This window comes from Zalophus californianus, chromosome 14 (genome assembly GCF_009762305.2).
Source record: "Zalophus californianus isolate mZalCal1 chromosome 14, mZalCal1.pri.v2, whole genome shotgun sequence".
Taxonomy (NCBI): domain Eukaryota; kingdom Metazoa; phylum Chordata; class Mammalia; order Carnivora; family Otariidae; genus Zalophus; species Zalophus californianus.
The window spans coordinates 66,730,652-66,745,621 of NC_045608.1; the positions used below are offsets into that span (position 1 = coordinate 66,730,652).

Here is a 14,970-nt window from a genome sequence, read left to right on the forward strand (position 1 = left end):
TGAAACCCAAAAAGAGAGATTCTCCCTCCTCGTCGTGACTGAGATGGACTTTCTTCCCAACCCTTGCAAGTGGGCTCAGACCACATTTAATTAAATCGAGAAAAGGAAGGTGACGTGAGTTGCTCATACCCATGGTTATGGAACGTGTTCACGCCCACCGCGTCGTTCCTATTATTTTCCTCTTTTTCCCTTGGACTCCACAGAGCTATTCTCTCCTGCTCTCCATCTGCCTCTCTGGTCGCTCCTTCTGGAGCAGCTTTACGGGTTCCTAATCTTCTTCCCGCCCCTCAGATGCCTGGTGCTGTCCGCTTTCCTCAGTTCCCCTCCTGCACACCCTGGGCGTTGACTTCCGTGAGTTCCCCGAGTCTGTATCTCCAACCCAGTTCCCTCCTGTGCTCTGGATCCACCACCCTGTCACCTAGGGGACACGTCCGCCTTGACTAGATGTCACAAACTCACCTGCAAACCTGAACTCTGCCAGCCCCTTTCCAAACCTTCTCCCTACCCACCCTCCCTGCCCAGCACTCTGCTCTGCAGAACTCCACGGTGCCCTGTGAGGCTGCTCTCAGGGACCTGTCCCTACCCAGGCCAGGAACCGGGACTCGCCATACTGCCCTCCACCCCTGCCTCGCTCAGCTCAGTGCAACATCTGTCAGCATTTCATGCATTGCATTAATAACTAAAATCTCCTCTCTGGTGTTTAAGAGTCAACATTACCCAGGTCTGTCTGGCTCATACTGACAGGAGGTGACATTAGGAATCTCGTCACAGTTTAGACACAACAACCGACTGTCCTCCCTTGCACGTTTTCTCCCTAGTCACTCCCTGGCTGTATGTTCGGCCCTGCTTCCACACTGACACAGGACCTTTCCTAGGAGCCCTTGCCCCAGAGTGGGGTGCTGCTGTGTCACCAGGGGCTGCGGCTGAATGGCCCTCCTTCTCCCCCTCCTCCACCCTCCGCTGCTCTTTCCAGGCCTCGGGGAATGGAAAACTGATTCAGCGTCTGGGTGCTGAGCAATGCAGTGGTGCAGACAAATCCGGCTATTTCTGGGACCTCCTCCCTCCCTGTTCCACCCAAGCCACACAGCTCTCAGTGGAAAGATGTTTCCCTAGAAACATCGCCAGGCAGGAGTGGGTTTGTGGCATGTTATTAATACAGAACAGCCCAAGTGGGCCGCTGGGACAGTTTTCCGGGGTGTCCTCTGGGATCCAAGTAGAAAAGGGAATTTTCCCCCCAAGACTTAATAGCAAAGGGATTTGGGTAGGGGAAGGCACATTACGGAGGCGACACCTGTTTTTATCTCTAAGCAAGTGGCAACTGAGATGAAGGGAAATGTTAGAGCTATGGCTGGTTTACACCCCCCTGGTTCCATATGGGGCCTGGAATCTTGGAGTTTACTCCCTTTTTTTCCAAGAAGGGATGCAACACAACAAATGGGAGCTGGATCTCCAAGCTCTCAGAGCATCTCTGATCTGTGCAGACTGCCCCTCGTGGAGGGACCCGTGGTATTCTTGCGTGTATCACCAGTGGTGGAAAGCCTGTTTTTTGCAAGTGAATTTGATTTTTGGCGCAGCTAAAGCTCATTCAGGGCTGACCGAATAGCCTGGGGATTGATGGGACAATGGCCCTGCTGGTCAAAAAAGAGGCGTGACTGTCCCCGTGGTCCAGGAGGAAAGCACACACGCAATGTAAGAGGAAAGGAGAAGAGAAGGCTAAGGACAGAGTGTGAGGAATACCACCTGGCGTGAGAGAGGAGAACAGTACTCAGCGGCCCAGGCAGAGAAGTAAGAAGAGAAGAGAATGGTCCCCAAGCAAAGGGAAAAGCACACGGAGGGCGTGGTCCGGCGGATGCAGATCCTGCAGAGAGCGCCGCGTGAGGAACGGGCACTTAGAGAAAAGAAAGCCATGGCCCCGGATCTTCTGAGACTGCACCCAAGCCCTGTGCACAGCTCCAGCTACACACAAGTCTGGGATGTTTCTTGGTTCAAATGTAGTAGAGACAGTTGGATCCCGCGGGAGCAGAGAGGGCTGAGCTCTGCAGAGGAGTAGCTGAGTCAGTGAAGAGGAGGGAGGCCCTCAAGGACCAGGAGAACCCAGGCACGGGAGAACATGCACGTGGGTACGGTGTGTCCCGCTGTCAGGCCAGGGAAGGACAGCTAGGACCCTGAAGGACAGCTATCAGCCGTGTGAACGTGGGCAGGTCAGACCCCCTCTGTGGGCCTCAGGTGGCCCCGCTATTGACTGGAGTTAACAACAGACCCTGCGTCCTAGGTGCAAACGCTCGGCCTGGCACGAGGCAGGTACCCGACAAGGGGGGGAGGCTGCTGCTGACTGCGAGGAGGGCGCCACACTTACTGTCCAGAGGTTCTTCTACTTCCTTGTAGACTTGTCTTAAGGACCCATCTCTCATGTATTTCTCAGTGAAGATGTCATAAGGGACCAGTTCCCGAATGGTCTTCTTGTCGTCCTCCGATGTGGCAAGCCATCGATCACAAGGGAAAGTCAAGGTCTCTGTGCCCTGGGGTGAGGAGGCAAGAGGAAAATTAGTCCTTTGTGCGGACCCTTCCGACTTCAGTGGTTCATCAGCACGTCAACACTCATGGGGACCAAGGACAAGGGTCATGGAGCCCCGCAGACAAAGCAAAAGTTGCAGCGGAGGCCAGGCTCTGCCCCAATTCCAGCAGATTCATTCTTACTCAAAGACTTCAACAACCGCATCAGGGGTTGGCTCTTGAAGGCAGGGTCCCCAGGGTCACTTAAACATAGATATCGGAACCCCATTCCACAGACTCAGATTCCATGGGTAAGAGGAGGGGCTCAGTATTTTAAAATTACTCTCAAATCACTCAACCACAGCCACTCCTGAGACCTGCCTTCCATGTTTAGAATTCTGTGGCTTCAGAATGTTTGCCAAGTTGTTCCACTGGATTTCTTTCTGTGAGTTGACCTTGAGCAGCAGGAAGGGCATGCTTGGTCACTCACTAGCAGGGTGGTCCTGGGGGTGGGGAGCAGAGATAGGGTGGCCCAGACGCTCCTCCTTGACCCCCTACGTGAAGTTCTAAAAGATTCCGCCTTGGACCTGAGCTGGTTCCTACACTTGGAGTAAACTGGGTGAACTGTCCTCAGATTTTACCTCAACTTAATAAGGCTGCAGGTTCTTTTTCTTTTGTTTTTTAAAGATTTATTTTTATTTATTTGAGAGAGAGAGAGAGCACGAGCGAGCAGGGGGAGGGGCAGAGGGAGAAAGAGAATCTCAAGCAGACTCCCTGCTGAGCGTGGAGCCCGACAAGGGGCTCGATCTCATAACTCTGAGATCATGACCTGAGCTGAAATCAGGAGTCCAACACTTAGCTGACTGAGCCACCCAGGCACCCATAAGGCTGTAGTTTCTTATCAGGAGTTCGGCTTGAATCTCTTCTGGAAAGCGGCAAAAGAAATAGCAGGACAGATGAGTCAGGAACTCACATCTTTATCTGGGAGGAGCCTGCGGATGTCCACGTGGGAGCAGTGCCACCCAGGATTTACGCCCGTATTGTCATGGCCAATCCGAATTTTCTCAATGATTTCTCCCACGTCTTCTAACTGTGGAAAGGAGAAAAGGCACCAGGTGGGAGCTGAAAGGTCCGGGAAAGTACAACCTCGGAAACATCCTGCCTCCCCAGGGCATCTGCTCTTGAGTCCCTTTGAATGTCCAGGGGCCACTTTCTCCTACCATGTCCCCCCTGTCTGGCTGAGCTAGCCCCTCCTCTCCTCTATGCATGCCATGCTCAGGCTTCCCTTCCTCTCTCCCCACTTAAAACCAGCCTAGACTCCAGAACTCAGTTCAATCAACCTCTGGGGCACTGTCCCCCCTTTCATGGTGGAGCCTGCCTCTCCGTCTTCCATTACTTACCATTGTGGCAGCTCGTTCCCAGCTTGAGAACCAACCTGGGTATCAGAAGATGAGTTCTGGTTCCGCCCATGCCCTGTCTTGCCAGCCTGGCCTTCTTCTTGGCCCCTAAGAGCCCCTCTGTCTCCAACCACCCCTCTTCTATATCCCTCAAATTCCAGTCCCTCAAACTTGACATTCTCTTGCCACAGGGCCTTTGCACAGGCTCCCCCTGCCCCTCCACTTTCTTCTTCTTTACCTAAACCTCAACCTCACCATTCAGATCTCAGATCAAGGGTCGCTCTCTCAGGGAAGCCTTCTTGACCACCTCAAAGAAGTCAAATCTCTTTATGACAGGCACTTATAGCATCCCATGGCACCCCTGGCCCCTGCCCCAGCACTTCTGCAACCTGCAGAACGTTCTGCAATTCTGCAGAACGGGCCACCTGGCTGGCACGGGCAAATTCTTGGTGCTAGGAGACAGCAGTCAGCTCCGGGGTGGGTGAGGCCTGTGATGAGTGAATGGCATCTGAATGATAGATGAAGTCATTCATCAAATGCAAAGCCTCTGGAACCACAGACGGAAGTGACCTCTGAATGAAACGGAACAGCTTCAAGGGCAGGCCCATCGGCACTGCTTGAGGAACGTCCCCCCACTCCCAGCCCCACCCTCAACCTTCCCAATTGGACCTGCGACCCATATAACCTGAGGCAAGGCACTTGACCTTCCAGGCTTCAACTTTCTTCTCAATAAAATGGGGAAGAACAATGTCTTACTCAAAGGAAGGCAGAGGCATGGGCAGGGTAGTCCCCTGAGGTCACTTCTAGGTCTAAGATCTCAGCCATGGTTCTTTCTGTCAACCATTCCCTCCTTCCAGGTGACCAGCATGGTGCCACACTGCTGGAAACTGCAGCACTGGCCCCTTCCCCGCTCCCTACCAGCCAGCTCACCCTCACTTCACCACAGAAGTGCTGTCCCCTGTGAGCCCCCGAGGGGCAGTCTGATCACTAAACACAGATCGGTGACCTCAGGCTGACATTAATGCTCTGGACATTTTTAATCAGGCCTCATTCCCTCATGGTGGGAGAGGCACAGAAGCTATGGAGGAAACCGTCTGCCCACGGAATGTCCACCTGTGGACACTGAGCTGTTGGCTGCATCGAGGACTAAAGATTCACCTGTGTCTCCCTCTGCCCAGGGGCCTCTTCTCCTCCTTCGCCATCCCATCTCTGAGGTTTGAGATGCGTGGACCTGGGCTTCAGTGGTACTTCTGGAGCCCGAATCATCCAGCCACTCGGTCAGGCATGCCATGTCAGGTGGCTGTCTCAGCAGTGACCCTCGACGAGCAAGGAGGCCACTACGGGACTGCTAGCCACGGATGGTGGGACTCAGGGAGAGACTCAGAATCAGAGGAAACCCTAGTATTCTCCCAAGAGGTGGAAGAGCTAAGCAGAGAAGGTCCTGGAATCGAACTGCTTGAGTCTAAATCTTGGCTCTGCCCTTGTTAATTATGATGTCCTGAGCAAGTCTGTAACCCTGCCAGTTCAGCTGGAAGAAGCGGTAATCATACCACCAACTCTGGGGTGGTGATAAAGACGCCACACTCAGAACAGGGCAGGCACAAGGCAAGTGTAGAATAAATATGAGTTATGATTGCTGTTTTCCTAGCCATTCCCTGTGTTTTAGGACAAAGCCACAGAGAGAGGGAGTGGCTTGCTCGTGAGTTTGCGTCTGAGCCAGAACCAGAACCAGAACCAGAACGTGGGGTCATGTGCCTGTGATCTGGTGCTCTATGTCTCACCTGAAGATCGGTCAGAAAAGAGATACGGAGAGACAGGGACATAAAGCTTTTTCATTTGTTTCCAAACTCTCACGCTCCCCCAACAGCCAGAGAGATTTGAAAAGGAAAAAGAAAAAGCAACAAATTACCGTCAAATTATAGCTGCCGATTAGCAGGAATTTCATTGATAAATCTCCATGGAAGTCATGCTGATGTGTAATCCCAGCCCCCCACTGACGTACCATGCCATCCTGGGCGGATGAGCTGTTGCTGTGTGTGGATGAATGAATCACCCTTGAATTTTCCTTGTGAAAGACTCCACCAAGGTGGCGACCTTCCCACAAGTGCTGACTGCTCCCAGAGAAGGTGGGGCAGGGAGCAGGGAATCCCCCAGCACAGACACTGGCCGGGGAAGGAGGAAGGGGTTCTGGACTTTGTTTCCCATCAGAAGATAAGGGGCGTTTCTCCAAAGGTCCCCACTATCTGGAGAGTCCAGGCTCCTGAGACATCCAGCTCTTTTCCTTCAGAGCTGTCCCCTCTAAGTCTTGCTTCAGCCAGTCCTCTACGCCATCATGTCACTCTCCCGCTGTCCATCTGATCAAACCTCATACCACATGCTGTGTTTATTTCCACCTCTGGCCCTTGGCCACAATGTTCCCCTTGCTAGGAATGCCTCCCCTTCTTGTCCCTGCTTATAGTCGCATTCAGTCCAGCTCAAAGTCACCCCCTCCGGGGAGCCTTCTTCTTTCTCCGAGTACCCATCCCATGCTCAATTAATCCCTTACTTGCCCTCATCACCAAGGGCTAGTGTCCAGGGGCTAAGAGCACATATTCTGAGCCAGTTCTCCTGCGTCTGAATCCTGCTTCCACTACACCCTAGCTGTGTGAATTTCTGCAAGCTTCTCCACCCCCTGTCCTCAGTTTCCCCATCTTTGAGCAGGGATAACTACAGCACAGAGGTGCTGTGGTGGTTAAGTGAGTTAACGGATAAAGCCCTATGGCGGTGCCTTCTTACCCAAAGGATCAGTTATTCTAAGGATGACCGGACTCTCTCATTAGCCTTATACGGAGGTTTGGGGTTCTCCAGCTGGACTGCAAGCCCCTTACAGGCAGACTCTGGGTCCTCCCCTTCTCTCGTCTCTCCCACCTAACCCAGCACACAGTGGAGTGCACAGGGGAGACACTGAGCTGAAGTGCACAGGATGCCCAGGTGCTGTGACCTACACCTATAGTAAACATGGAACAAGCAAGCCCCCAGGCCAGAAGGGGAGCTGGGCCACATACGGGATGTCTGGAAGCCTGGCTCTCCCCCAGGGATACATGTGTGTTGTTGCTAGCACTGGAGTTGGTCCCAGTGGAACCGGAACTGTGCCTCTATTTTCCCCAAGCCTTGTCCACTCCTTGGCACCTTAGATCCTGATACTAGTCCCATTGGGGCAGGGGAGGTGCCCAGTCCTCCTGGTGACTCAGATGTACTGAGTGAGGCCCAGTGAGGCTGGATGAACCACCTGGCTTCCTTACCAACAGCAGCCCATTAGGGTGCCTCTGGACGCACGGCTCTTCCTCCCATCTTCTGGTGCCCCCCGCACCTCCCAATGCTGGCTCCCCCGGCAGCCCGCGGAGCCCGCGTACCTCCATGATGAAGCGGGAGGCTGACTTCCTCTCAAAGAACAGCTTCTGCTCTCTCTTGTTAGTGCACAGGTACTTCTGCTGGGTGCACACTGCGTCACAGCCATAGATGACGATGAAGATGTTGGCATCCGTCCCAGCGCCGAAGACGTCGCTGGTGTACAGGGTGATCTCATAAGGGACAACTGAGGGCGGATGGAGGGTGAAGTCAGAGGGGAGGTGAGAACAGAAAACAGAAACAGATCAAATTCTTCACCGGCACCACCGCCCCGGGGCCCCGTCACCAGGAGCTGCTGCCCAGGGACCTGGATCTTCTTCACATGGTTGCTTAGCAACTGCAGGTGTAGGGGGAGAGGGGAGGCAGTGTCCTGTCACAGCTAGTACCCACAGTAAGCCCCTGTCACCTCAGACCAGGGTCTCTGTGCCTCTCCCATCACAGAGCTAGTCCAGCAGTTTGGCTGAAAGCACAAGCTCTACCCTGGCTTTCTGTGTGACCTGGGCAAGTCACTTAGGAGCCTCAGTTTCCTCTTCTGTAAAGTGTCCTCACCATGGTCCTTCACTGTAGAGAATATAAACAGGAGGGTTATATCTCAGGGGGCAATGGACCAATCGGATCAGCGGTTTACAGGGTGAGAAATATTTCTCTTCTGGCCCTCACTTGCTCCACGCTAGCCTGCCCTCCCAAGCCCTCCATAACTCACCTGGCCCTTGTTGGGTTGGATACTGGGGTTGGGGGTAACCTTGTGGACTCCTTAAAAGGGAGGCTGACTCATCAGTACCGTCGGTAAGCGGCTTCCAGTTGGGTGGCCGTCAGCATGCGTAGAGACCAGCATTGCCCACTGGGTGCTAAGGACCCTTCACCTCAGAAACTCTTTGGGTGCTTATTAAACATACAGATTCCCAACCTCTCTTCAGATTCTCTATGAGATGGGTTCTAGTGATCTAAATATTTAACTCAGACTTTACACTGGCGCTTGAGACCAGCAGTTTAAGAGTGTGCGGCTAATTACAGATTGAGATCCATTAGCAGGTTGTAAAATAAATTTCTTGGGTAAAATTCTTAAAATAAATTTTAAGTCACCAGGATTTAAAAAATATATGGAATTAAATAGAATTGAATAAAAAATATCATCTCTGTGGACATCACCCATAGTAAGGGTAAACATTTTTTGTGACACTTATTTGTTGCATATGTATATAAATATATATATATATATTCTAAGTCACAATAATAAAAAAATATTAAAAACCCAGAAAAACAGTGTAAGTAGAAATCTACCCTATCCTGTGGTCTCAAGCTCAAAAGGGATCACATTAAAAGTCACCTTCTCACAGGTGGCCCTAACGTTTTCCAACTTTGCTCCAAAGCAAATGAATTTTCTTTTCATTGGTTTATTACGCTGGTCACTCTGCTGTCGAACTGCAGCTGTAAGGCCTATAGGAATGGTACTTGCCATTCGCTGAGTGCTCGCCCTGTGCCAGACTCTCTACCGAGCGTTCTACCTTCCTCATCTACAACCTTCACAATGACCTGTGGAGGAGATATTATACTTTAGAGATGAGGAAAGCAAGGCTCAGGGAGGGGAAGTAACTTGCCCCAGGTCATATAGCTGGTCAGAGGCGGAACTCTAACTTGAGCCCCGGCTTGTCTGAGCCCTAAGTCCTGGGTGGTCAACCTCTAGGGGTGCTATTGTCCTGAACTGGAGGTGAGTACTGCTCCTACCCTACAGGTCCCAGGGCCTTTGTCCTGGGGAGGTGACCACAGTCCCCACAGTGGCCTGGACAGCGCCCTCACCAAGGTTAAGGAAAAACACAGGCCATTGCAATAATGGAGGCAACTTCCTTGGAGTCCTCTTGGGTGTCTCCATGGTCTAAGGCCCAGAAGGCCTTGAGCAGAGAAGATGGCAATGGACTTGAGCTTTCCTGAGACTAGCTGGCAGTGGGAGAAGCCCTGGAAATATCTACGCAGAAAGAGCCCACCATTCGTCCCTCATCGCCCTAGGCCTGGGCTCCGATGTGTTCCCTGGTCTCTAGTTCTGCCTCTGCCATTGAGGAGCTGTGTGTCCTTGGGCAAATGGATGTACTTCTCTGGGCCTTTTTCTTTGTCTATAAAATAAGAGGGCTTAACAGAATTTGGTTTTCAGACGGTTTAACCGAAATTAATTTTCAGTGGAATGTTTTTGTGCAATTCTTAAAAATACCTTTAGGAAGAATGTTCAGGGAAAAACAACAACAACAACAAACTTGACTTCTTAAAGCCGAGGAGCTGCTGTGGATGGCATGAACTGGGGAGCTGTTCCCTCTCATCCTTTCCCCTCCCCCACCAGCTGCCCTGAGACACCCTCCCCCACCCTGGCTTTGATACCATCAATTCTCAGATCACAGGGCTTAAGGCTGAGGTGCCTCTCAGCCCTAACGTGGCATGATTCTGACCTTTGAGGCTTCACGCTATGTGGCGCTATAAGTTTAGACCATCACAATGGTCCCTTTCCTAATGGACCACCTTTCCTGCGCAGGCAGCACATTTCAGTCGGTCCGGAAGCAGAGCCATCTTGCTCTGTTCTTCTGGATTCACGCGTATTGGGCAGCCTTGATGAACGGCCAAATCTAGTTCTAAGCCTTCTAGGCCCCTGAGAATGACACCTGGCCACCACTCCTGGGACTGCAGCTCCCCAGCCCCTGGAGCTTCCTGGCTTTGGGCCCTCAAGACCCTTCCCAAACAAGAAAATAGGTTCTGAGCAGCAGATCCTCCCCTCTGGGCACCTGCCTGGTGAAAACCGCCCTTTGAAGCTGCCTGCATAGCTCTCTAGTCCGAAAGGAAACCTCTCCTGCATTTTATTGATTGATTGATTGATCGATAAATGTGAGTCGAAGACAAAGGGCAAATGGGCTTGCTTTCATATCAGGCTAGAACTGAATATTTTCAAGGTCAGGCCATACCAATCCAGAGCAAGGCCCGTCCTAGGGCATGAAGAGAGAAATGGCTACTTGTGCCTGGAAGCGTCTAACCCAGCACTGCTATCAAGTCTGCGTACATCTGTCAGGTCAGTGTGTCTGTCCCAGACTGCAGGTGGCTCCTGGGGGCAGTGGCTAGAGCCAGGGTTTGCTTTGTATATGCAGAGATTTTACTGGAGGGAAATGTCACTTTCTTTTGGGCTTTTGACCAGAAAATATCTTGATGGATCAGGTCTTTTCCAGTTGAATTGCTTTAGGCAAAAAAAAAAAAAACAAAAAACAAAAACCATCACTGATTCACATTGTGTAATTATGAGCTGTTTGGGGGAAATCTTCTGGTATAGCTAATTATTTGGTTAGGAAAAAAATTGTATTCTGTGGGTTTGGTTCTGATGTTAGCATATTCAGACAGATTTTTATAGTTTGGTTGATTCCAGCTGGATTCCCAGCACCTAGCATGTACCAACATGTAAATAAACATTGAATACATACTTTCTGATAACACTGGAAAGGAAATGTCAGAACTTGACCAAATTGTTCCCCTTCCCCCTTTCCTTTAGCTGGCAAAAGGAATTACATCGATCATCTTTTCAAGTTCTTTTTTCCCCCCAGTCAGGATAAAATCTGATAGCAGTGATTTCTCTGTCCTATTACTGACTAGATTAAAGATGGGTGATGGGGCTGATAATGACCTCTCACAGTTTAGACTTTGATCTTTCTTCCCTTTGGGGTCTTACAAGGAAACCGAGTCCCAGAGAGGTCAGGCTCTCTGCCTGTTGTCACCAGCTGGTTTGGGGTAGAGGCTGGGATAAGTCCCATATTTCCATACCCTGGATCCAAGACACTGCGCACAGCCCAAGAGGGCCCAGGGTATTTGGGAGAGGAGCGAGAGACCCAAATCTCCAAGGTGGGGCCTGGCCCAGGTCAGGACTGGAGGAGGGGCTGGGACCAAGTTGGAGTAGTGGGCGACGGGGTGTGGGAGGAGGGCCAGCCTTGCCGCACGCGCTTCCTACATGGTGTGTACAGCCTCGTCTGCAGCTCTGCGTGGAAGAGGTCCCTGACGATGGCTCCATCATCCTCATTCTTCGCCAGCCAGCGGCCACAGGGGAATGTCATGCACTTTCCAAGAGATGGGGCGTCCACCTCTACCCAGTCTACAAACCAGCCTGGAGCCTTGCCTGGAGAGAAGGAAACACAGAACCCACCAAGGAGCTCCACACAGATGGTTCACTGTGGGCAAGTTCAGGGACTCCAAACTTTCTCCCCTGCCCCATGGTTGACATGTATGGCTGTACCCCGCACAAGCCATTCCTGTCGCTGAGAGCTTTGCTAGAATGACTCCTGTTCAGATGTACACCCAGCTGAAGGCTGAAGCTGGGTCACACTCCAGGCTGCTGTCAGTGAAATTAGCAAGAGCACAGGAGCCTGGGGAAGAGGTGACAGAAGGTGACAGCAAGCACACTGTCCAGGGTGGAAGACACTCTAAAGAGGGAGCGCAGAGATGCCAGAGAGAGCCTGTGTTAACAAGGATTTCATAATTCCACCCAGCGGCAAGGATGACAGTCTGAGCTCCCTGGCTTCCGTTTGGGGTGCATGAAGGGAATCTGTGAAGGACTGATGGTCTTCCCTGGGAAGATGAGTGACTGGGCTTAAAGAAGGAAGTGGAAGTTAAGCAGAGAACTCTGTCTCTCCATCCCAGGGGCCAGTGAGAGTGACTCCTTCCTTAGGCTTAAAATTTAGTGAAAAGACCAAGAAAACAAGTCCTACTTTACTAAAAGAGAACAAGTTTGGCTGTAGTGTCAGTGGGTTCTGGGAAGAATTGACTAGATCAGTAGTTCTCAAAGCGGAGTCCAGCAGCCTCAGCATCATGTGTGAGAAATATAAATGCTTGGGCCCCACCCTAGACCTACTGAATCAACGCCCGTGTGGGTGAGGCCCAGAAATCTATGTTTAACAAACCCCCAAGGTGGCTCTGTTGCTCACTGAAGTTGGAGAACCACTGAGCTAGATCGGGGATTCTCAAATGTGGCCGTGCAAAGAAATAACTGACAGTAGGGGTTTGGAGAAATCACTGGGGTCCAGGCCCCAGCTCAGGGGCCAATTAGACCAGAATCTCTGTGTGCAGCCAGGGACTGAGGAAGGGACTGAGAAAGCTGGGTCACCATGGAAGGCAGATGACATCCAGGTTTCCTGCACATTCTTTCCCAGACACCCACAGGGACCTGTAAGGACAGAGGGGGAGGGAAGCCAGACCTGTGTTATCATGACCAATCCTGACTTTCCACAGATCTCCCAGGTCCAGCGTCTCCACTGTGAAGATTTCGATGCTGTCCCTTTCAAACTTGTCGCTGTTGGTCTTGGAGGATTTCAGGAGGGTCGTTCCTGCCAACCAAATGGCCCCCGCATGACTGGCTGGGCCCGAGACCTTCAAATCTAGTCTGACTGCCCCTTTTAGTCCCTCCTCATAATGACCAAGTTTTTCTGACTTTCATAAAATTTAGACTTTGCAAGTACTATCCAACGGGCACCTTTGCATATTTAGTGTGTATTTAGCAAGTGGGGGGGGGTGTCCTTTTATTGAGCTTTGTAATTAGTCTTCAAGGTATGTATTTTTATTTCCAGTTTGTACCTAAAGAACAGGAGACACACCAAGAGGTCTTATTCAAGACCATCCAGGAGAGAGTGGTGGGGCCCTAAGTCAGTGTCAGCTCTGTTTCCACACTCCTCATGTTTCTCTACATGGGGAGGAAGCCAGTGACAAAACCACCCTCCCCATGCTCCCTGGGGCATCATGGACATCCTTGAACAGAAGGAGAAAGCTGGCAGAAGTCAGAGAACAGACCAGTCACTGTTTGGACTGGGAGGCCCTTCACTATGGTTTCAAAAGGTAAACAGAGTGATGCCTCCAGGAAGGTCCCAGGAAATGGTAGAGTTTCAGAAAGGCCTAGAGCAAGAGTGACCAAAGGATCCGGCACCATTACCTAAGGAGAGGATGCTGAAGGGAAGATGATTCATATGGCTTCCAAATACTTCTAGGGTGGTAGACATAGCAATGAGGACAGGAGAGAGCGCCGGGGGCTCTCTGGCCCCTGGAGTACAACAGGACTGACTTAGTAAGATTTAGGAAGAATCTCTAAAGGAACCAAAGTTCACAATCCAAGTAGACAAGTCACCTCATGTGGAGATTTTTTTTTTTTTAAAGATTTATTTATTTATTTATTTATTTATTTGAGAGAGAGAAAGGGAGAGAGAGTGCAAGCGGGGGCAGGGGCAGTGGGGGAGAGAGTCTCTAGCAGACTCCCTGCTGAGTGTGGAGCCCAATGCCGACTCAATCCCAGACCCTGAGATCATGACCTGAGCCGAAATTAACAGCTGGATGCTAACCAACTGAGCCATGCAGGTGCCCCTCACTTGGAGATTTTTAAGAAAAAGGAAACTGCCTTTCTCCAATAGGGCCGGTTGCATGTAATCTGTCAAGTGTGTGAGGCATGCAAGAATACACAACAGGAAAAGGTCAGTCTCTTCCAGAAAACTGGAATGAATGTGGACCCTTACCTTTCACCATACACAAAAGTCAACTCAAAATGGATTACAAATTTAAACATAAGACTTGAAACTGTAAAACTCATAGAAGAAAACATAGGGGGAATGCTTCATGACATTGGTCTTGGCAATGATTTCATGGATATGACATCAAAAGCATTAGGCAACAAAAACTAAAACAAACAAGTGGGTTGAATCAAACTAAAAAGATTCTGAACAAAGGGAACAATCAACAGAATGAAAAAGCAACTTACAGAATGGGAGAAAACATTTGCAAACCATATTCTGATAAGGGTTTCATTACCACAATATCCTACAATTCAATAACAAAGAGCTAATAACGCAATGAAAAAAAATGGGCTAAGGACTTAAATGGACATTTCTCCAAAGAAGACATACAAATGGCCAACAGTGTATGAACAAAATGTTCATTGTCACCAAGCTTCAGGGAAATGCAAATCAGAACCACAACGAGATCTCATCTCACACCTATCAGGATGGCTACCATCAAAAATCAAAAGACAGCAATTGGTGAGGATGTGAAGAAACTGGAACTCTTGTACACAGTTGGTGGGAATGCAAAATGGTGTAGTTGCTATGGAAAATAGTATGAAAGAGCCTAAAAAAATTAAAAATAGAACTACCATATGATCCAGCAATCCCACTTCTGGGTATATATCCAAAAGAATTGAAATCAGGATCTTGAAAAGCTATTAGCACTCCTGTGTTCATTACAGCACTATTAACAATAGCTAAGGTGTGGAAAAAAACTAACTGTCCATTAACTGATGAGCAGATAGAAAAAACTGTGATATATCCATATAATGGAATACTATTCGGCCTTAAAAAAGAAGGAAGTTCTCCAGTATGCAACACTGTGGATGGTCCTTGAGGACATTACACTGAGTGAAATAAGCCAGACACAGAAAGACAAATACAGCATGATGCCACTTACACAAAGGATCCAAAATAGTCAAATTCATAAAATCAAAGACTAGAATGGTGGTTACCAGGAGCTGGGGAGAGGAGAAGATGGGGAGTTATTAATCAACAAGCGTCCTTTCAGTTTAGTAAGATTAATGAGCTCCAGAGATCTGCTGTACAACCTGTATCTATCGTCAACAGTGATGCATTATACATTTAAAATTTGTTAAGAGGATAGATCTCATGTTAAGTGTTCTTCCCACAGTAAA

At 50.0% G+C, this 14,970-nt stretch overlaps 1 protein-coding gene across 2 annotated transcripts in view; it reads right to left on the minus strand.

The window, feature by feature from the left end:
- Positions 1 to 14,970, minus strand: part of LOXHD1 (lipoxygenase homology domains 1) — a 150,034-nt gene that overhangs the window by 39,984 nt on the left and 95,080 nt on the right. For both annotated transcript variants that reach the window (XM_027576484.2, XM_035723929.1), the window contains exons 24-28: positions 12,488 to 12,616; positions 11,248 to 11,412; positions 7,283 to 7,464; positions 3,467 to 3,583; positions 2,357 to 2,519 (exon numbers count right to left, since the gene is read on the minus strand). In XM_027576484.2, coding sequence (XP_027432285.2) covers positions 2,357 to 2,519; positions 3,467 to 3,583; positions 7,283 to 7,464; positions 11,248 to 11,412; positions 12,488 to 12,616 — 756 coding nt within the window. The remainder of the gene's footprint in view (positions 1 to 2,356; positions 2,520 to 3,466; positions 3,584 to 7,282; positions 7,465 to 11,247; positions 11,413 to 12,487; positions 12,617 to 14,970) is intronic.